At 33.5% G+C, this 21348-nt stretch overlaps 3 protein-coding genes and 2 long non-coding RNA genes across 16 annotated transcripts; 3 read left to right on the forward strand and 2 right to left on the reverse strand.

Moving 5' to 3' along the window:
* The first annotated feature begins 593 nt into the window (after positions 1 to 593).
* LOC127252056 (protein STRICTOSIDINE SYNTHASE-LIKE 4-like) lies at positions 594 to 2218 on the forward strand. Its single transcript, XM_051276062.1, has 6 exons — positions 594 to 829; positions 929 to 1144; positions 1232 to 1299; positions 1382 to 1618; positions 1707 to 1839; positions 1911 to 2218. The coding sequence occupies exons 1-6, from the start codon at positions 668 to 670 to the stop codon at positions 2172 to 2174; spliced, it is 1080 nt and encodes a 359-aa protein (XP_051132019.1). The 5' UTR covers positions 594 to 667; the 3' UTR covers positions 2175 to 2218.
* On the reverse strand, positions 2192 to 3714 carry LOC127252057 (protein STRICTOSIDINE SYNTHASE-LIKE 6-like). Its single transcript, XM_051276063.1, has 6 exons — positions 3590 to 3714; positions 3280 to 3498; positions 3119 to 3186; positions 2780 to 2986; positions 2568 to 2700; positions 2192 to 2498 (listed from the first exon to the last, which is right to left on the reverse strand). The coding sequence occupies exons 1-6, from the start codon at positions 3707 to 3709 to the stop codon at positions 2259 to 2261; spliced, it is 987 nt and encodes a 328-aa protein (XP_051132020.1). The 5' UTR covers positions 3710 to 3714; the 3' UTR covers positions 2192 to 2258.
* A 5496-nt stretch (positions 3715 to 9210) lies between these two features.
* Positions 9211 to 15096, forward strand: LOC127251609 (uncharacterized). Its single transcript, XM_051275372.1, has 13 exons — positions 9211 to 10153; positions 10254 to 10406; positions 10492 to 10704; positions 10803 to 10892; positions 11039 to 11155; positions 11234 to 11506; positions 12333 to 12489; positions 12831 to 12908; positions 13472 to 13572; positions 13826 to 13996; positions 14196 to 14270; positions 14363 to 14470; positions 14564 to 15096. Exons 1-13 carry the CDS (start codon positions 9749 to 9751, stop codon positions 14900 to 14902), a joined length of 2280 nt encoding a protein of 759 aa, XP_051131329.1. The 5' UTR covers positions 9211 to 9748; the 3' UTR covers positions 14903 to 15096.
* Positions 15097 to 15180: 84 nt separating this feature from the next.
* Positions 15181 to 21151, reverse strand: LOC127251610 (uncharacterized). 12 transcript variants are annotated; one of them, XR_007838932.1, is made up of 6 exons: positions 20096 to 21148; positions 19943 to 20025; positions 18747 to 18865; positions 17494 to 18104; positions 15791 to 15905; positions 15181 to 15440 (listed from the first exon to the last, which is right to left on the reverse strand). It is a non-coding gene; the product is annotated as an uncharacterized LOC127251610 (long non-coding RNA). The 12 variants fall into 12 exon arrangements; XR_007838930.1 differs by having other exon boundaries at positions 17433 to 18104; XR_007838935.1 differs by lacking the exons at positions 15181 to 15440; positions 15791 to 15905 and having other exon boundaries at positions 15912 to 18104; positions 20096 to 20941; positions 21015 to 21151.
* LOC127251612 (uncharacterized) lies at positions 18212 to 18870 on the forward strand. Its single transcript, XR_007838939.1, has 3 exons — positions 18212 to 18335; positions 18483 to 18633; positions 18757 to 18870. It is a non-coding gene; the product is annotated as an uncharacterized LOC127251612 (long non-coding RNA).
* Positions 21152 to 21348: the final 197 nt, after the last annotated feature.

Genomic DNA, 21348 nt, shown 5'->3' on the forward strand with positions numbered 1-21348 from the left:
TTGATTGATTGATTGATTAAACATGTATGTAAGTATGTACGTATTTATTGTCAATTGTGTGAGGGTGAGTGCTTTAATTTTGTGGAATCATCGATCAATTGTACCTGCGACGTCTTTGTTAATAATATTATATTTAATTAAATCATTTTTATTTTTTTGTTTATTAAATCGTCTAATAATTTATATACATATATATTTGCATGCAAGCCACGCAACAATGATATATAATTAGGTTTTTTGCTGGCTAATTTTGTTGCCATAGTCAAAATTATGAATTATTAAATGTACTCTAAAATATTAATGACGATACAGAAACGAACTATATATAAAAATCAGACCTCATGACGAAATGCACGCACGTGACTATATATTCAAGCCCTTAAAATCCCGACTATCATTAGAAGAAGATAAATAACTTAATTAATTAATTATTGGTCTTAATTATTTGATAAGAAACGCATAATTAATATGTTATTTAAAAAGTGATAAAAAAAATTAAAAATAAAAAATAAAAAATCGTATCACTATCTATTACTCTGTGGTCGTATGGGCGCCCATCTGTACTTGTTTGCTTCTATGATATATACAACTGACCTTAAATTCATCATCCATCCACTGGTCTGCCATATCTGATTCATTTGCAGAATTCAATGCCAATTCTAACAGTATGCCTTCATCGTCAACAAGTAATCTTGTACTAATTTCTGGAATTCTGTTCGTTGCAGTAGCCCTTCAGCTCAGCCTTCAACCATTCTCACCATTACCATCTTTTGGAGCACTTCAAATCCCTACTTCCCCACCGCCCTTTCAATCAAACAGCAAATTGCAGGTAATCAATCACCTGCAAATTAATATATAAACAAATCAATGGCGATTTTGTAATAGATTTCTGTTTTCTTTCATTATAAACATTAATTACATCAAACAGGAAGTTGTAAAGCTCGGAGAAGGTGTCCTGAAACAACCTGAAGCCGTCGCCGTCGACGGGAAGGGAACTCTTTACACGGCGACCAGAGATGGATGGATCAAACGGCTGCTCAGAAATGGAACCACCTGGGAGAGTTGGCGCCACGTCGACAGCGACGGTTTGTTAGGAATTGCTCCTACTGAGGATGGTGATTTATTCGTGTGCGATGCAGACAAGGTAATTACATGCTTCTTTCATTAAATTAAACAAACCGCCATTGTAGTTCTTAATCTGCTGTAATAATTCAGTGATGATGAATTTTAGGGTTTGCACAAGATTGGGGATGGGGGCGTCACAGTTGCCGCAACTCACGTCAATGGCGACCCAATAAGGTTATCCATAATCACACAACTCATTTCGAATTTTTTTTCATTGATTTTGTTTCAGACTAATGTTGTGAGACTTTGTCGCAAGATTTGCCGACGACGTGGCTGTATCGTCGGAGGGTAAGGTGTACTTCAGCATTGCAAGCAGAAAATTCGACTTCCACCATTGGCCTCTAGACATTCTGGAGCCAACGTCCACCGGACAGCTTATCCAATTCGAACCTTCCACAGACACCGCATCCGTCCTCGTCGATAACCTAGGATTCGCAAATGGCGTCGTCTTGTCCGAGAATCAGGATTATATTGTCGTCTGCGAAACCTGGAAGTGAGTAGTCCATAATCCCCAATTTCTTAAATCAATGAAGATTGGGGCGTTGTAAATCAATAATAATTAATCCCCAATTCTTTACCAGATTCAGATGCCTGAAATATGTGCTTAAAGGCGAAGAAGAAGGCAAAACAGAGATCTTCATCGACAATCTCCCTGGAGGCCCCGACAACATTAATCTTGCTCCAGATGGAACTTTCTGGATTGCCCTGTTGCAGGTAACCTCAAAATCCCCAAACCATTGACATTATCGGTGTTCGCTTCGGTGATGGATCCTATGTTATTGCAGCTGAGGCCAAGCTGGTGGCTGCGATATATTCCCGAGCAATTTCTAAAATCTTTTTCAAAGATCGTTGAGTTTGGGATCGGCGTTCACAATGCAGCAATGGTGGTGAACGTTGCAAGCGACGGCAGAGTCATAAGAGGCTTCGATGATCCGACCGGGAAGGTTATTGCAAAAGTGACATCTGCAATTGAGTTTGATGGCCATTTATATCTAGGAACTCTGCACAACGATTTTGTCGGAAAATTGCCATTGACGGCTGCTATGTGATCAGTGATACAAAGACAGTCAAAACAAATGGTGCTGTTTTATTACTTCCCGGTTCTTGGATGATCTCACTTATTGTAATAATTTTTAGTACATGCTCGGCAAAGCCAATTTCCCAACATAATTATTCCTCAGGCCTCCCATATACAAATTGCCTTCGAATTCTAGAGCCGATGTTACAAATGACATGACTGCCCCTGTTGGATCGTCGAATCCTTTTATGATTTTGCCGTCTGCTGCTACATTCACCACCAGCGCTTTGTTATCCACCTCGGGGGTCTTCCGAACATTCTTAGATTGAAATTCCAATTTGGTCCCCGGCTTAATCTGCAGAAGATAACCATCCAAAGGTCAAATTTGTAAGATGAAAATTGTGAAACATTTTTGATCACTTACCAGTAACAAGGCAATCCAGAAAGAGCCATCGGGAGCCACATGTATGTTGTCCGGAAGCCCGGGGAGTTTGTCGACAAATATCTTCGATTTTCCTGCATCCTTGCCTTCCAGAATGTATTTTAAACATCTATATCTGGTTCGGACATCACAGCATTGTAAGTATTCATAAAGCTTGTAAATGAAACAGAGTTGTCTGGGAGACAGAGACTTACTTGTATGTTTCACAGACAACTACAAAATCCTGGTTTTTGGACACGGCGACACCATTTGCAAAATCGATATGATCGATAAGAATCGATGATTTGCTTGTCGAAGGATCGAATTCGACTAGCTTCCCCGTGGACGTCTCGTTCTTCACATTCACTGAAATGCTGAAGTATAGCTTACCATTCGTCGATGCAGACACAGCATTTGCATATCTTGTCAGAAAATTAATCCACAACCATAGAACAAGAACCGTTAGTTATTTTCCTATATATATATATATATCTATGTGTGTGTGTGTGTGTAAGTATCTATGTTTGTATGAATTATAAGCTGCTGTGGCTGACCTCGCCGATTTGCCATTAACTTGGGAAACAAGAATCTGGACGCCATTTTTATTGATCTTAAGCAAGCCCTATCCAATACAGCATACAATTTAATTACAATTTGCAATTATCAGGTAAGAGAGAGATGGATGTAGAAATTAGAATGTGGATGTAATGAAAACCTTATTTGAATCGCACACAATTACATCGCCGGCGGCTGTAATATCGAGACCGTACAAGGCGTGGCTGTCGACGTGGTGCAAATTCTCCCACCTGCTTCCATTTCTCGGAATCCTTTTGATCCATCCGTCTCTCGTCGCCGTGTACAGAAAACCGCTTCTTCTATCTACGGCTACATCCTCTGGCTTCTCCAGAAGACCTTCTCCAAGCTTAATCGATTTCTGTAAAGTAGACAACCATAAATTTCAGACAACTAATTAACGGAAATCGAACAAACAGACAAACAGAAAATTCCGATTTATTCTTGCAGACCTGCAAAATGCTGTTCGATGGGAAAGGCAGGGGAGGACTTTGATGATGGTGGTCTGGAAACGAGGATGATGCTGGCAATAATGATGAAAAAATGAAGAGTGAGCGAAGGATAGCCGCCATTGAAAGTCTGGAGGATGTCCGCCTCATGTCCCTACCGGGATTCCTTTATAGTATGTTTATTAAGATTTTGACTGTATAAAATAATATATTTTTATAATAATAACATGATTGTATAATCAATTAAAATTAATATACTTCATCCATCCAATCCAATTGAAATGTTACCTTTTTTTCATTTTCGTCCGTTTCGAAACAAGGTTATTATTTCTTAATTTAGTAATTATACTACCGACTTCACATAATAAATACCCTTTCAACTTACAATATATTACACAAATGTCATTACTTTTATTTTACACCATATTAATAGGGTATTTTTGTTTTTTTTTATACTACAATCTAATATAATACTAATACTAAAAAAAAATCTACATGCAAAAAGTAAACGTCACTCTTGTTGCGGAACGGATGGAGTATATAGATATATAAAAAATGAAAGCCCGATTTTTGCAATCTTGTTTAATTATTGTTAGAATTTACAGCGTGTAATATATAATGGTATTGCTTAATTCAGTAGTCTATGAGTAATCAAATTATAACAATCAACAGAGAAATGTTGTATCAAAAGTTAAGAACAAAAAAATTTTAGGGTGTGATTGTTTTGTGGAATGATATTAATAAATATATTTTAATATGAAATATATAGAATTAGTTAGAAAATATAAAAATAATGAGAATACTGTTAATTTATTTTCGAAAAACATGTAGTAGTTTTTTTTTTTTTTTTTTTCTTTAAGTAAAAGAACACACTCATAGTCCCTTCATCACATTTTAATTTACCAATTTTTTGTAAATACAGAAATTGCAAAGGTATAATTAATACATAATTAAAAATTATATTAGTAAAAAATAATTATAATATAATACAAGTAAATATAAATTAAAATTAAAATTAATAAAATTATAAATTATAAAATTTAAAATATAATTAAAGTATATAATTATTTATTTATTTATTTTCAAAAATAAAAACAAATAATAGAAAATAAAAAAAATATATATTTAAATAAATTGATGACATATAATACAAATAAGAAATTACAAACATATTTGGTATGCTCACCCAATAAAAAAATTTCAGCTTTTTTCTATTAATATAAAAATATATTCACATTTGAAAAATACTTTATATATATTTCTTCCATTTTTTTTAATATAGAATAGTTGATATAGTGAAAATAGAAAAAATAAATAGTAATATAATTAAATTATATTAATTTTAGTTTAAAAAAAGTTCATCATATGTTGTATCAATATGTTGTTTTGTAAGATTTTGCCTAAAATTTTATTATTTAGCAAAATCTTCTATTTTACAAATATCCAATTAAACAAATTTTTTATATATTATATTAAAAATTAATTTTATATTCAAACATCATGGAAGCTATACAAGTCTATGTTGAATTTTTTTTTAAAATTGTATTATAATGTAAAATTAATTTTTAATAGAATATAACAAACAAAAAATAAGTGTTTAATTGGATATTTGCGAGAGAAAATTTTGGTAAATAAATTTTAGGCAAAATTTTTTAAAAAAACATACCCGATAAATTTTTTTATATTGAAACAAAATTGATACTTTTAATTATATTGAAATTACTATTTATTTTTTGTATTTTAAATATATTAACTATTTTAAATTCAAAATATTTTTTTAAATATATATATATATATAAGAAAAAGACTGAAATTTTAGATGGTTACTTAGAATTAAATATGGTCGTGTATAATTGTATACGATTGTGTTGTTTATGGGTTAAACTGTCGCGTTAATCTCGTAACGTCTAATTCAACAATTTTTGTTAGTTTTAAAATGACGATACTAAAATTGATTAAAATTATTTATAATATGATTAAAATTGATGAAATTTTTATATTATAACCAAAAAATTGAGTTTTTTTTCCAAGGAAAAAAAAAATATTAAGAACAATATTGATTGAATAGTTATGCTTTAAATTTTTTATTTTTTATTTTTAAAAAACACTCTTATCTATAGAATTCAAGTAGTGATTAGAGAGAATAATGTAAAATAATAAGAATAGTGTATTATAATGATAGTGATATATGATAATACTAATAAATAAAAATTTATTGAAAATTGATAATTAAGTGTTGAATTTTTTATTTTTTTATTTTTTATATACTTATTAAAGTTATGAATAAAGTAAATTTAATGAATACTTGAAAAATAACATGTAAATAAATTTGATGAATAAAAAATATAATATAAAAAGTCTGTGATACATGTAGGCATGTGGCTTGTGCTACTACTAATAATAATAATTTAATTAGTTTGCAAATTATTATATTTAGTCGAAAATTTATAGTGCGCACTCGAGAAGTAAATATTGTAAATTTTTATGTTGTTAATAATAATAATAATAATAATAATAATAATAATAATAATAATAATAATTTGTTGTTATAATAATTTGTATTTATATATATATATATATATTGTCTTTGTAATTATAGATCAAAATTTCAATATTTAAAATAATGTTCAGGGCTCTTAATTAGAAAAGAGATATGCACAAACTAATAAGGACTTTGTCCGTACAGATAGTTCAATACTAATAAAGAAAAATTCATACTAGTTTTGATATATTAAATAAATTTGAAATAAAATAAAATGTTGGTTTAAAATTAATTATATTATTTATTAATTTATTAAAAACACCTAAATAAATAAATATATATATATTTTTTGAACTGTGGCATAAGTAGTCTAAAATATTAATTTAAATATTAAAAACGTATTACATAAATATATGCTGAGTAACTAACTCACTCAACTTAACTAATAAATTAAATAATGCATATATATATATATATATATAAGTAGGATGTAAATTGATGAAAAACATATATCCAGATCTATCTATCCATTCTCCAGCGGCCAAGAACATACAAGAAATCAAAGAAAATTCTTTACACAATTTTCTTTTATTTCCTACTTGTTGCTGATCAACTGTTGACGCCATAGGTGATCATACTGATTGATCTTAATTGGCATCCGATTGGTATTCTATGTATTCCAACAATTATTTTCCTTTTTCAAGATTCTACTTCGATCGATCTATATAGTGCAGGATAGATATCTAAGGGCTTAAATCCATCCTGTTACCCTTCGATCGTCAAGTAGAGTACGGAAAAAGATGAAAAGGATTACCGGTAGGGGCGAGGAGGCGGAGAGGAAATGTGAAACGATGAATTTAGTAACAACTAAGATCCATACGGAAAACTTCAACGTACATTCTTGATTTGGTGTCGGCGCGGCCGAAGTAGATATACGCGGGATCGAGTTTCTTCATGTCTCCGTCGCCTCAATCGCTACCCGTTCCTTCATTTTTGAGAAAAAAAATAGATAGATCCTATGTTTGAAAAAAAATAGATAGATCCTATGTATAGTGTAGTGTAGTCCAAAATTACTTGAAATTGAATTGGTATTGATGTGTGTTTTTTTTAGTAGTGAATTTGTTCTTGGTTTAATTTTATAATACGTGAGGACTTTTATGCTATTTATTTTTATTTTGGAAAATTGGGATTAACTGCTCTCGACATATTTACTTAAATAGTAGTACTTCATAAAAAAATACAAAATATTTAAAAAATAATGCAACAAAGTGGTGGCTGAGGGAGGGTCGCGAGTTTAATTGGTGCTGCATGTATCATTTTTATATAATAAAATTATTATTCTATTTTATAAATATTTATAAATAATCTTATTTATAATAATATATATATATATGTAATTAAATTAAATTACTACAAATTTTAATTTTTGTTTAATTAATTATTTAATGCACAAACTTTATAATCACATTAAACTATTTATTTCCTAATGCAAATTAAGTTTGTATTATTTTTTTCCTTATTTTTTTACTTTTTAAATAATGCACAAATCAAATAAATATATATATTAATATTTACAAATTTATATACCCAATTTTTTTTATGTATAACTTATACTATAATTTAATATATATATATATGTTTATTTCAACTTATTCCAAATATTATATAAACAAATCTTTTTTTTTTTTAAGTAGCACATTATGCGCTCTCGTAGCACGTGATGAATTGATTTGATTCAATTAGTACATATTTATAAATAAAATAGTATATAATAATATAATATATAACAAATATTTTGATAATATATTATATAATTGCATACAGTACAATATATTCTAATTTCAATATAATAACACATTAAACAAATTATACAATACAACACAATATATAATTCATACAATAAGTGTTAATACAATATATAACATAATACATTATAATTATATAATTTCATGTAGCACAATATACGTGAGTTTCAACACAATACATAACTCACACGATACATATTTCTATACAATACAGAATTATATGCTATATGTATTATGATGAAATATTAATTGCTTAAGTTAGTGTGATAATTTGAATATATGTTATATGTCTTATAATGAAATACTTAGATGCTAATTGGATACGGTGCTGACTTGACCGTCGGCATTCTAACCGCCGTCGGATTATATATATATTTTTTATTTTATTTTTTCACAAAAAAAAAAATCAACAATTCAATTTATAATACTTCCCCTGTATTGATTCAAAATATCAATTTTATTATTTTTATTTATCTCATTTCAAATTATTTATTTTTTATTTTAAAAAAATAATCATACACTAATATCAAAATACGTTTAACTTTTAATTAATTACAAACTTATTATTACACATGCAATTACTTTATACATAAAGTCAAATGAATAAGAATATAAAAAACTCTTATATACTTTTACTAATTATTAAAATACTATTGTCTTTTAATTTACTCTTAAATTTCAAATGACACCTTTAATATAAGATGGAGAAATATTTTTTTATATATATATTATATATATATATATATATATATAAAAAACCAAATTTATGAGCAGTTTATTAGCAAATTTACCAACAATACAAAATGCACAAACAAGTTAGGACAATATAAAAAAAAAGATCTACACTAACCGGTATTTTGTATGTATCCAAATATTTATTTCACTTGTCTTGAGGTAGACATTTATTAGTGTAGTCTTCCAATTTTCACGAGAACATTATTCTGGCCCATTTGCATTTGGGGACCTTTCTTTGGGACTTTATAGAAATCATTATCAACTGTTTTTGGGTTACTTTCAAGACCCATTACTCCAAATATATATATTTTTTTATCCACTAATGGTCTGTTCCAAATAAATTAGTTTATATATAATATAATCTATCCATTAATCGTTAAATTTTTTAATACAACCGACAAAAACTTGCAGCGATGAATCCAAGTTGAGCTAAATTATTATGCTAAATTTAGGTTGCAGTATTTTATTAATGTATACAAATATTTAAATAAAAGTAGTAGTATTATTATTATTATTATTATTTTTTAATAAAAAATTTAAAGAAATGAGGAACAAACACGACCCTAATAATGTTGTTGCGTAGAGATCTTTAAATTTGGACGGAATCGACAATTGTCTGCAAATGGTGAATACATATAGAAAGGTGGCGGGGGCCGGGCCGGCCAGCTAGGCTACAGTAAAGTACAGAAGAACAACAAAGAACAAATCGTCCTCCAATTAGAATATTTAGGGTTTGGGAATTTTGCTGTGCAAGCCAAGGAAGGAAGTGTGGGGGCTTTAGAAAGTGGTTTTGCAGGGAAGGAGGCTTTCGTATGATCGTATCCCCTGCCAGAAGGTTTCCGGAAACGACGTTTTGTTCACTCACAGTATTTATTTTCATTTGTTGATTTAATCATCGGTAACGAAACGAGTACCTTGGAATCACACATCCATGGCGGAGCATTAATAGCAACACGACAGGAAGGGCTGCATCCCGGAGCCGTGAGGGCCCACACTTTCCCCAACGGCCATCTATATCCCCAATAATACGTTTTCCTTTTCGGGAGATGACGTCGCTGTAATTCTTTACTCCGCTGCGTCGGCTACAGAAAACGAGGAACGATTCAGCGTGTTTATCCGAAACCGAAATAAGCTTTCCTTATGGCGGAGGATTTCGAGGCGGCGGTGGAGGACGGGCTGCGCCTCTCGAAGAGAGTGTACTTCGGGAAGGACCGGGCGGTCGCGCCGCCCAAGCCGGCGGCGGCGATGGAGAGAGCGGTCGCCGCCGCCGTCGGTGGTTCTTATCTTCCTACTGCTCCAATGTTCTACGCCGTGATCACCGACCCGGCGATCGTCGACAATCCTGATATGCCGAGCTATCAGCCGTACGTGTACGGCAAGTGTGATCCTCCGGCCTTGATTCCGCTCCAGATGCTTGCGGTTTCCCTCGAGGCGGATTGCTGTTTGGACACGGCGTTTGTGACTGTGACCGCCACCTGGCGATTGCACTGCGTGATGTCCAGTCGCAGCTGCGACTGCCGCGTCGCTGTTCCCATCGGCGACCAGGTGCTTCCATTGATTTGTTTCCGTCGTTTTCCTAAAAATTATTGTCATTTCTTAACACTTGTCCACACAGTGATTTAGGGTTCTATGATTTGGCTAACAGGGTTCACTTCTAGGTGTTGAGATTGACCTTCCCAATAAATCCTATTGCACTCAATTAATCGCTCCGAAAAATGAAAATGGTACAGAAAAGATTGGACATATCAAAGATGGATTCTTCTTGAAAGACAATATATTCATTCTTACAATCCCACAGGCAAGTTCTTCCCCTGTCTGTTTATCTGATTCTTATCTTCTCTATATTTGGAAACTTGACATAATGTGAACTATTATGTTTTTAGATTCATGGAGGAACCAATATATCTGCTAAACTTAGATGGTCTCAGAAATTATTGTATCATGATGGTGAATTCACCTTGAGCATTCCGTTTGATTTCCCCGAGTATGTGACGCCTCCTATGAAGAAACTCCCTAAACGGGAGAGGATACAATTAAATGTGAATGCTGGTCCCGGAACAGAGATTCTATGCAAAACAACTAGTCATCCTTTGAAGGTATCATTAGTTTGAGGTTCTGGTGGTTAGTATTTATATATTGAATTGGAAAGGCTACGTAACTGCGGTGATGCTTTCTTTTTTATTGGAGACTTTAGGAGAAGCTAAGGAAAGCTGGAAAGTTGGGCTTCTTATATGAATCTGATGTCCTTTCTTGGTCGAGCAGTAATTTTATGTTCACATACAGTGTAAGATTTTGTTTATACTTTACACCCTTTAAACTACATATAGAAATAGAATTTAGGATAAGATACTTTCAATAAATATACATATCTGTTGGAATCTGTCTATGGCTTGGCTTGATATTTCTGCCATACAATTTTGATGTTCTCAGGTATCTTCAAGTCATATATTTGGTGGCGTGCTTTTGAACCCTCCAATCTTAGATGATGAGGATCGTAGAGATACGTTCTGTTGCTATCTTTTTCCAGGGAAGCAGCAGAGTGAGAAGGTAAATGGACCAATAATTGCAAAGGTCATTCTCTGCTTTTCGTAATTTTTACTGAACTTTGTATGATGTACTGTGAAGGTGGTTTTTAGGAAAGAAGTGGTGTTTGTTGTTGATATAAGTGGAAGCATGACGAGTAAACTGCTTAAAGATACCCAAAAGGCCATCCTTTCTGCATTGGCCAAGCTTGATCCTGGGGACTCTTTTAATGTGATTGCGTTCAATAATGAAGTTTTTCTATTTTCCACAACTATGAAACCGGCAACTGAAGAAGCTATTAAAAATGTCACCCAGTGGATTAATACGAATTTTATTGCTGGCGGTGGAACTAATATCTTGCTTCCTCTAAATCGGGTAAATTCCTATTTTCTGCAACTTATATGAATTTTCTTTGTGTTAATTGATATCATGCCTGCTATGATTTGAAATGTATTATATCCTTGCAAGTACATAGCATCAAAATAATTCAGTAATCCAATGTTTTCTGTGCGATTTAGCTTGCTTAGGTATTGACTAACAAAGTATTGATGCCTTTGGGTGCCACTACTAGTGACTTTTTTGTAGAATACAACCACTAAATACATAAGTAGATTTTTAGCATAATAAGATGTGTTTATGCATCAAGTCCAGATATGTGTGAATATGTAGTTATGTTGTAGAAAGCAACAATGAATTTCCAGGAAGTGATATGGTTGAAGGAAATTTTGTTATCCATATCCATGCTTGTTCAGAATTTGAATAGTTTTGGGGTGAGGACCAAACGTTGTAAAACACAAATTAGTGCAAATTATTTTGGTGTTGTGAGGCTTTGTTCCAGTTGCAAGTTGTGCACAGGTCTGTTATTTGCATTCTTACTCTCGGATAGGTGATGCGCTGAGTTACAATGAAAAGGTGTTGGAGAAATGCCTGGCTATAAGTTAACTCCCCCTAGTTTATTATGATGATTTTTGTAGAAAATGTAGTTGAGGAGAAAGGTGAAAAAATAATAATAAAATAAAAATTGATAAATGAATGCATAATGTGTCTGAAAGGAAATTGTGCAGTTGATTGTGGAATAGTATTTCTCTGATTATCACACTTTTCAACTGTGAAAACAGTTGCTAATTGAACCCTTTTACCTCTTTGTTTAATACATGAAAGTTTGTTGTTAGCATCTCTAACATAAACTCCTGACTTTCAGGCTGTTCAGATGCTATCCGACACCTGCAATGCGATCCCATTAGTTTTTCTCATTGCTGATGGATCTGTGGAAGATGAGAAGCATATTTGTGATGTAATGAAAAATCAGTTATCAAATCAAAAGAATATTCATCCAAGAATATACACGCTTGGCATAGGTATGAGTTAATGCATATTGTATATATTCCTCAGGTAATTTGTAATTGTAATGTCTCACAGTCATACTACTAAAGAGGTTATCTTCTGTTCTAACATCTGGTACAACTTGTGAATTTTATATATATTAATTTTTTATATCTTTTAAATAACTACGAGTTCCATAATAAGATTAAAGAATAAGATTGGTGTTCAATGGACATCATGCAGTGATGTGGCAACAGTTTTGCTTGTTCATGTAAAACTAAGTCGGTAAAACAAACAAGTTATTGTAAACTCAGCTTAGTATTTGTTGATACATATATATCACCATTTTGGTCTTATGAATTTGCTTCCTCTTTAGGCACATTCTGCAATCATTACTTTCTCCGAATGCTTGCTATAATTGGCAATGGCCATCATGAAGCTGCTACTGATGTGGGTAAGTTTTACTTGCAAAAATGTTTAAAGTCAATCTTCATGTAAAGCACTCTGATGCATACATTTGAATGTGGTCTTTACTTGTTTTTCTTTCTGTTGCATACAACACTTTTTGTGCAATGAAGAAATATAATTTCCTGTTGCAAAGGAATAATTTTGCATATAACTGACAAGCAGTAAGTCTCTTTTAAGTATGGCTGCAAGTTCTGCTCCTGTAGTTGAATGATTATTTAGGTTAGGTTAACAGTTTTGGGGGCCTTTTTGATGCTCTATCTTTGGTTTTCAAGGCATTTGATGTTTTCCACGACTTTTTGGCTTGTATTACTGTATAGGAATTCTTAATCTTACTGACTTGGGGACTACAATAAAACTGAGTCCAGATCGAAAAAGCTATTCACAGTAATATAAGCATGCAAAGGTTTTTTATAACTCATATCTCAAAACAACCAGAAAGAATTTTTCAAGAATGAACTGCAGCTAACTTCACTTTGTTGGAATTTAAATGTCATTTTCGGTAAGTACACATGTTGGCTTCTCTTCTAACTTGCACTTACAATTTTGTAGATTCCATTACTGTTCGAATGGAAAGACTGTTTGCTAGAGCATCATCTATCGTTCTTGCCAATATTGCTTTTCAGAATCTCAATGAACTCGACGATCTTGAGGTACTTTATACTTGTCTTCATTTTTCTATCCTTTACGAGATAAGCATGATGTCTTTGGCATCTCCTTAGATATGCCCTCTAAAATGGTTCCCACATGGGTAAGAATAAAAGGGGCCAAAGCATGAAACATTATTGTCATCTTAGTACATTTTTTGGGGAAGAAACTGATCTGTCTACCTACAGACACAAAGTCCTAATATTTTTCTCATTCCACACATCACTTGCTAACCAAAGTGTCACATGTCTATTTTAGGTGTACCCTTCTCAAATTCCAGACGTTTCGAGTGAAAGCCCCTTGATTGTGTCAGGGAGATATTCGGGAACATTTCCAAAGACCATTAGAGTAAGTGGTATTCTTCCAGATGAAAGCAACTTTACTCTCGGTCTGGATGTTGAAGACAATGAAGAGGTTCAAATTGGCAAGGTGATACTTCCTTTTGTACATAAATGCTTTTTGATTCTGAAGCTTCAGTGTTTCTATTTTCTATAATAGGATATCCACAGAGGTCCACAGCTTGTGTACACTGTCGGGATATCTTTATGTACTATGTAATCTAGGTGTCCGATTTCTTGCCTTTCTCTTTCTAGCTGTAAAATTTTGATAGGCTTTCATATAATCACAGATAATAGCCAAGCATCAGATTGAACTACTGACAGCTCGCACATGGTTCTCCGGCGAGCAGAAGCTCAAGGAGAAGGTTATTCCAATTCATCGCTTCATTGAGATTACCACCCATTACTGAATAGAGCACTTCAGATGTTGACACTTCTTTGCATATTTTATATTCAGATAGAAAAACTCAGCACCCAATACGGCATTGTTTCCGAACATACAATCATGGCCTTAGTCGAGACCCCAGTTGCAAAAACAAGTGCTCAGTCATCGGGTGCACAGAAGGTTTGATTTACATTACCTTTTAACAGATTCCACTGCATTCAAGGACCTATACTTCATATCATTTCCTGGAATTTATCGACCTGGCATCTGCAGGTTTCCAGCAAGAGCAGTCCTCCAAAAAAGACACAGGACTCCAAACCTCAGAGTAAGACAACTCTACTGCTCAAAATGGGAGTCGGTTTTGGCGACATAACTGCAACTGCAGAAAATATAGCTCCAGGATCCAGCACCATCAAACCTTCGGATCCTGGCGAGGTTTTTGTCAAGGCAGCTTCCAATTGCTGCGGAAATCTCTGTAATCGCTGCTGTTGCATGTGCTGTGTCCAAGCATGCTCACGGGTAAACGACCAGTGCGCCATCGTGCTAACTCAGCTGTGCGGCGCTTTGGCTTGCTTAGGTTGTTATATGTGCTGCGGGGGACAAGATGGATGACACACCTGTTTCTTTTAACTACAGCTTCTGAGAAATTTGTAAACTATTTTATAGCTAATTTTTATAACATGTATATGGGCATTTTTTTTCTTTACTTGTGGAAGAACTAGAAATGTATACGGCTCTAAAACATTTGGCTGAAATTAAATTAAATGTTTCTGAATAATAGATGATGATGTGTTCTATATCAAAAATATGCACAGGAATTCATGCAATATATATAAGTCTAGGATTCGTCGCAGGAGACGAGACTGTCCAATTAGGACCACCACATTCATGAACAATGCATAGGCACAGAATAATATGATGATATGATGAAAAAAGGAAAAAACGAATCTTTAACTGATTACAAAATGGGATGAAATAAAGAAATTAATCAAATCAAATCTAGCAATGAATGAAGGAAATAAATAGTGAGAGAGGGATGGATGATGGATGTAGTAAGTACCTTTTTAGGTGAGATGGGACCATCAAACTGAACTGAATATATGCTCCAACCAACATATGCCCTTGAATGATTGGAGATTAATTTCAAAATCTGCACATCCATCCATTCATTCATTCAGTAATTTATTCATCCATGATCCACCCAATGTATTGAAAAAGAAATAATAAATTACCATCTGCACAGTCAAAGAAGGAATGACCTGAGCATGGAATTGCGTGCACGTGTGAGTTGTTATTTTAGGGATGTACAAACTTCTACTGCTACTACTACTTTACATCAAACTTCGGCAATGGAAAGTTCTTATATATTGAGTACAGATATCAAAAACACCTACCTACATTCGGGATTACTTACATCCTCATTTTCATTTTCGAGAAACACAAATAAATAAATAAATAAATACGTTGAATTAACAAGGAAGGAAATGGTGGCTTACTTACCATTACATGTGTATATATATATATATATAATATACGTGGTTCGACCAAAACACGTGTTGGTTCGTGGTGGTACGATGAACATCTATCAATGCCACATGCTTTGACACCTGGATTTCTACACATGAATCACTTATGTTATACACAATGTGAAAAGCTATATATATATATATATTTATACACACATAAACATTATGATATTGAGTGATGTATGAATAGTTTAATAGAAGAGGAAAGAGGGCATGTGGGGATGGACAAGTTCACGTGTATGGGAGCTCCCAAAGAGAGTAAATGTTTAGGGATTTTGAACACCACATAAATATACATACATACATCCATCCATTGATGAATTGGAGATGACGATGAAGATAGATGGAAGAAGCAGGTGGAGTGGTGCTAGTGGCCTGCCAGTAGGACATATATACATACATACATATATGTGACTGTATATATCTATTTATTTATATATTATGTGGAGTGTAGTGGAGTGGGTAACCCTGAAATGATCACACTAATGTCATGTCATCTAGCTTTTGTTCTGGGCTTTGCACCACGTTTAAGTTCTCTAACACATACTACGTGTTTTCAAGATCCTGAATGTTCTTCTAATCAGCTATTGTAACTAAGTAAACATCAAATCAAATCAGTGGATATCAATGATCTAGCTAGCTGTAAGGGTTGGGTGAGTAAGGGACATACACAATAAAAATATCCCTGCAAAATAACATTTTTAATTAATTTCTCTCCTAGGCAGCCAAGTTTAGATTGATGGGCTTAATTGCAAACTTTGGTAATCTAGTGTCTACACTTACTTGCCCATAATGCATTCATTGTACAAAACACACAAGACCATTCATTCTTCACTGCCACACAAAACATATATATACACATTATATATATATATTAATATATATACAGAGAGAGAGAGACCCCACAATTAATTAGTGCAATTCAGGTTCTTGAATGTCTACAGTTCCAGTGGCCATTTCTAACTAAACATGTTCAAACTAAGGAAAGCTTAAAGTAAATTGTGTATACATCACTCAACAAGAACATAATCTGAATAAGACTGAGGTTATCCATCCATACCATCTCTAACAAACTTAATGATTTCACCAGCAGATTTAGGTTTTAGTTTCACCTAGAAAGATGAACAGACAAAATGCACAACACACATTATTGTAACGTGTCTCAAACCTTTTTATGTAAATTAGCTTTGTTATTGCCAAATTAGCTCTTGGATTGGCAAGAACCATTCCATTATTGGTATCCTCAGATCATCATGCATGCATTCATGATTCATATAACTATTATATTACAGTAGATTCTTTGAAATAATGGAAGAGCCAGGGAAGCATTTTCTTTCATCTAAAAGCTAATATGTATTCATTCTCAATAAAACCAAAACCGCTGTTCACTTTATACCCCAAGAATAATAAAAATAGCAAATATATAATATTAAAAAATCATCCCAAATTCCTATTTCAACAGGGAGAATACAGATATACACACAAACACATTCCATGCATGTTATGAAATCATGAGTAGATTATAGAAGAAAGGGCTGGAAAAAGAGAACAGTGGAAACTAAATGTAAAGAAATGTTCAAAAAAGGCGGCAGGAGACATAGTTTTGGAACTTGTACCCATTCACCCACCATACCAGCTTGCCTCTCCCTTCATTCTGTGTAACCTCTCTATATATACCTTAGACGCTTCATCTCTTCATGGTTGTGGGATTTTTTTACAGGATTCATCCTGCATTCACCTGTCCACTAGTTCCCCAACAATGAAGGTAAATAATAGCATTTCTTGCAATCATGTTTCATTGATTATATGACAGTGTTAGCTTTGGATCAGTGTAATGGGCTATAGAATGTATGTCTATGTTGGTTTAGATCTTCAGTTGGATGCTAGGGAGGCGAAATGGGGTGGAAGGCAAGAACAAACAAAATTCAGCATCAGTATTTCGTAAGTCACTTACGAAATTAGTTATTTCTGACAGCAACATCAAAGAAAATTAGTTATTCTCGTTGAGTTCAAAGGGGGTTCAGTTTCATATACTCGTTCTTGGGAAATGTATTTATGCAGACAATACAATGCTCCAGCAGCCCTGCAAAGATGAATTCTCAGATTGGCCTAATGGTTTGCTTACCATTGGAACATTTGGGAATAACAATCTTAAAGGGACCTTACCTCCCAGTGAAGATCATCCAGAGGAGAATGCTGCTCCAGAAGGCTTTGGAGAAGTTGACAAAGACCTGAATGTATTACTGAATAAATGCATGGAAGCAGATAAGCCTATTCTCTTAGACAGCCTGCACGAAGATGAAAAGACGTGTAGCTTGACAAACAATGCTTTGGACAACAATTTAGCTCATTGTGGAACAAAAGAAGTTAGGAAGAATAATAAGAGAAGCGGCATAGGCAAAAAAACACTGTCGTATCTCCTCAAGAAGACTCTCCTGTGCAAAGGTGGACTTGCACCCACTCCCATTGTAAAGGACCTACTTCCAGATCCTAAATTGGATAACTCTAGAATGGAGAAGGTTTGTATTTACTATGCTAATATTCACTATGGTAAAACAGCTATGATCGATATTAGCATCTACACAACCAAATAAGGATGACAAGACATGCCTACAAACAAACTGTGTACAGATTCTGACTTGCTTCGTGTTTTCTGATCACTGCAGATACTAAGGGCCATGCTGCACAAGAAGATTTATCCTCAAAGGACAAGTCCAAAGGCCACATCACAGAAATACTTGGATATGCCAGAGATGGGTAGCGGTGAGGAAGAAGAGGATAGTTCTAAAAGTAAATGGGTCAAAACAGACTCAGAATGTAAGTTCATCACAAGTTTATGTCTTCTCAAGTTTTGTGGTTTCCATCTACACAACTTATATAATGGCAGGAGTAACAAATCTTAATCTAATTATTGTATGAACTTTTAATACCTGATTGCAGATATCGTTCTCGAGATATAATTTGAGAGCTCCACCAACTGTGAATTCCGGGTAATAGTATCTTTCATGTCATTCCTTCTCCAATTTTACAGCACATTGATGCTAGCAATCTAAGAATTCAAAACAAGTATTAACTGGCCAATGTCACATCTCAAACAAACACAGGGAATAATCAGGATGAAATGACCTGATCCAGGTCAAAGCACAAATTCATAATGCAAGGAGATGACTGGTGTTTTCTTCTTTACATCAGTTTTTCAAATGTCAGTAGTGTATACCGACCACCGGAGCTATAAGCAAAATATTAGCCAATAAGACTGGAACTTGGGGATTGATAATGCTCTTTCAAGGAGGGAGTAGCATTTTTTTTGCCATGGCTTCTTGTGCAAACAGCACAAGGAAATCTCATTTTGCCATGGTTGGAGGATCATTTTTATAAGTAATCTTCACAAGTTCTTGTAGTGGCAAGACTTTTGAAGATGAAAGGGCGCATGTGTAAGTTTAGTTCTCAGGCTTAGCAATATTTTGCTTCAATCTTTGTATTCCTATGATTTATTTTTCCAGCGGTGTGTTGATATTTAGACATGAATAAATATTTAAGTGCCCCCATAGGGAACAGTAGAATAATTATATAACCCAAGTTCAGAAAGACCTATCAATTCACTGCAAAGGATTCTATATGTGATTCATACCCTTAACTTCACGCCGTACAATGCCAAATTTTCAACTTGCTCATTGCAGAATAATTTAGGGACATGGCAGGAAATTCACATAACAAAGGAAAGCAGCATCACATGGAAAATATCCTAGTAAAATGTAATCAAGTTAAAGAATCTGAAAATGCATATTTAACAGTGAGAAAGTACACCAAATGCAAATTGATTCACTTAACTGGAAATAACTAGTTAGGTTAACAATGACACCCAGAAACAGATCATTATTCTCCAATTCTTGAATCATTGCAACCTGTAATAATTCTTTGGAGCAAGCAAAAACTTTGGTAGGAATACATTGATAACAATTCTGTGTAAAACCACCTGAGAAAATTTAATATTACTAAATAAGGCTACATAGACGAGTACTTGCATTTCCAGATATAGCATGTTACAAAAACAATTCTCGCAGATGCTTAATTGTAGAGCTCAGCAGCAGAAAATATTCCAACAAGAACAAAACACTTCACATACCAGTTTATATCTGTTGCATCATCACAGTCAGTTTCCTGAACGAGCTTTGCTACTCGCTTGAAGCTCATTGAAATGTCCAAAGACTGCACCTAAAAATCTATTCAGTGGAGAATCTAGCTAATACAACAGGTGAATACTCTATGAAAATGGTACCTCATATGTTAAGATTTCAGGACCACTTTGAAATGTATTGGCCTCCATTTCGAAGTGAATTCTAACAAACCTGACACATAACATTGCGGCTAAGAATCATGACATTCAAGTTCTCGTTTTGATTAAGACATTCAATCAAATGAAAACACTAATCTGGAAATTAAAGTCTCTTGACCAACTGATTCAATCTAGTATCCATCCCGTAGAAATTTAAGTAAAATATGCAAATGTGTGAAAAGAACACCCGCATTGTTAAAAGTACATAAGCTGTCCAGAACCTCAACACAAAATATTCCAGACTTTATGTTTCACTACAAGACATAAATCAGCCCAGCATAATTTTAGACAGAATAAAGCTTTGGTCCTGTATGAATGTGCTGTGTCCTGATTCATATATCAACTAATAAATAAATACAAATTCCTTAAAGTTGCATAAAACACAAAATTTCCATCACAAAATCAAATGTAAAGCCTCAAACACTTTTTGGGAGGAATTTGTTTTCCTCAACATCCAAGATCAATAATATGATGCAACTCAGCCAGGGCATCTTCTGTCAATATCCTTTGCAGTATATCCGCCGCATCCATCCAAAGAAAGGAATTCAGTAGTTCGTTAAAAATTTGTTATACGTGCGCGAAACTAACCACAATCAAAGAATGGGCATGATTGACAGTAGTAATAGTAATTATAAATAGAGATTTTACTAATAATTTACAACCCTCATAACATGCTGATGGAGTATCGAGGCTTCCGATGGACTGGAAAAATGCTTCCGCCTAATTTTCAACACGTTCAACACCGATTGGATTCGAATTATACAGCATCACGATGACACGATTCACAACCTTGCACAATCCAATACCTGTGAAAGTACATAACATAAAACTGAAATCTAAAACATTGCGCGAAAGAACAAACCTCGAGCATTTCGGCCATTTGATGTTGGCATTGACGCAATGAACTTGAGGCGTCAAAACGATTACGCTCATGATTGTGAATCAAAGCTCTGTCTAATCCCGCCGCCGCCGCCATAAATTTTTCTTTATTTAATACTCCCTTCCTTATTCCGTGTGTGTAATGTATACATTTTGTATTTTTAGTAAAAAGGATTTATTTTTTTTTTTATAAATAGTCTTATTTTTTCATCAATTCATATAAAAATATAAAAAAATAAAAATAAAATAGATACAACATTTAATTAATTTTGTATAAATAAATTGTATATTTGAATTAATTGTTTGTAACTAATCTC

This window comes from Andrographis paniculata, unplaced genomic scaffold (genome assembly GCF_009805555.1).
Source record: "Andrographis paniculata isolate CXL003 unplaced genomic scaffold, ASM980555v1 Contig45END, whole genome shotgun sequence".
In the NCBI taxonomy this organism is placed as follows: domain Eukaryota; kingdom Viridiplantae; phylum Streptophyta; class Magnoliopsida; order Lamiales; family Acanthaceae; genus Andrographis; species Andrographis paniculata.

Bases quoted from the DNA above. Each gene is read 5' to 3' on its own strand.
- LOC127252057 (XM_051276063.1), bottom strand. From the start codon at position 3,709: ATGGCGGCTATCCTTCGCTCACTCTTCATTTTTTCATCATTATTGCCA. The intron at 3,499-3,589 runs GTCTGCAAGAAT...TCTACTTTACAG, and splicing joins CATCGAACAGCATTTTGCAG to AAATCGATTAAGCTTGGAGA. The intron at 2,499-2,567 runs GTAAGTGATCAA...TATCTTCTGCAG, and splicing joins TCTGGATTGCCTTGTTACTG to ATTAAGCCGGGGACCAAATT.
- LOC127251609 (XM_051275372.1), top strand. From the start codon at position 9,749: ATGGCGGAGGATTTCGAGGCGGCGGTGGAGGACGGGCTGCGCCTCTCG. The intron at 12,909-13,471 runs GTAAGTTTTACT...ACAATTTTGTAG, and splicing joins TGAAGCTGCTACTGATGTGG to ATTCCATTACTGTTCGAATG. The intron at 14,271-14,362 runs GTTATTCCAATT...TTTTATATTCAG, and splicing joins AGCAGAAGCTCAAGGAGAAG to ATAGAAAAACTCAGCACCCA.
- LOC127252056 (XM_051276062.1), top strand. From the start codon at position 668: ATGCCTTCATCGTCAACAAGTAATCTTGTACTAATTTCTGGAATTCTG. The intron at 1,619-1,706 runs GTGAGTAGTCCA...ATTCTTTACCAG, and splicing joins GTCGTCTGCGAAACCTGGAA to ATTCAGATGCCTGAAATATG. The intron at 1,840-1,910 runs GTAACCTCAAAA...ATGTTATTGCAG, and splicing joins TCTGGATTGCCCTGTTGCAG to CTGAGGCCAAGCTGGTGGCT.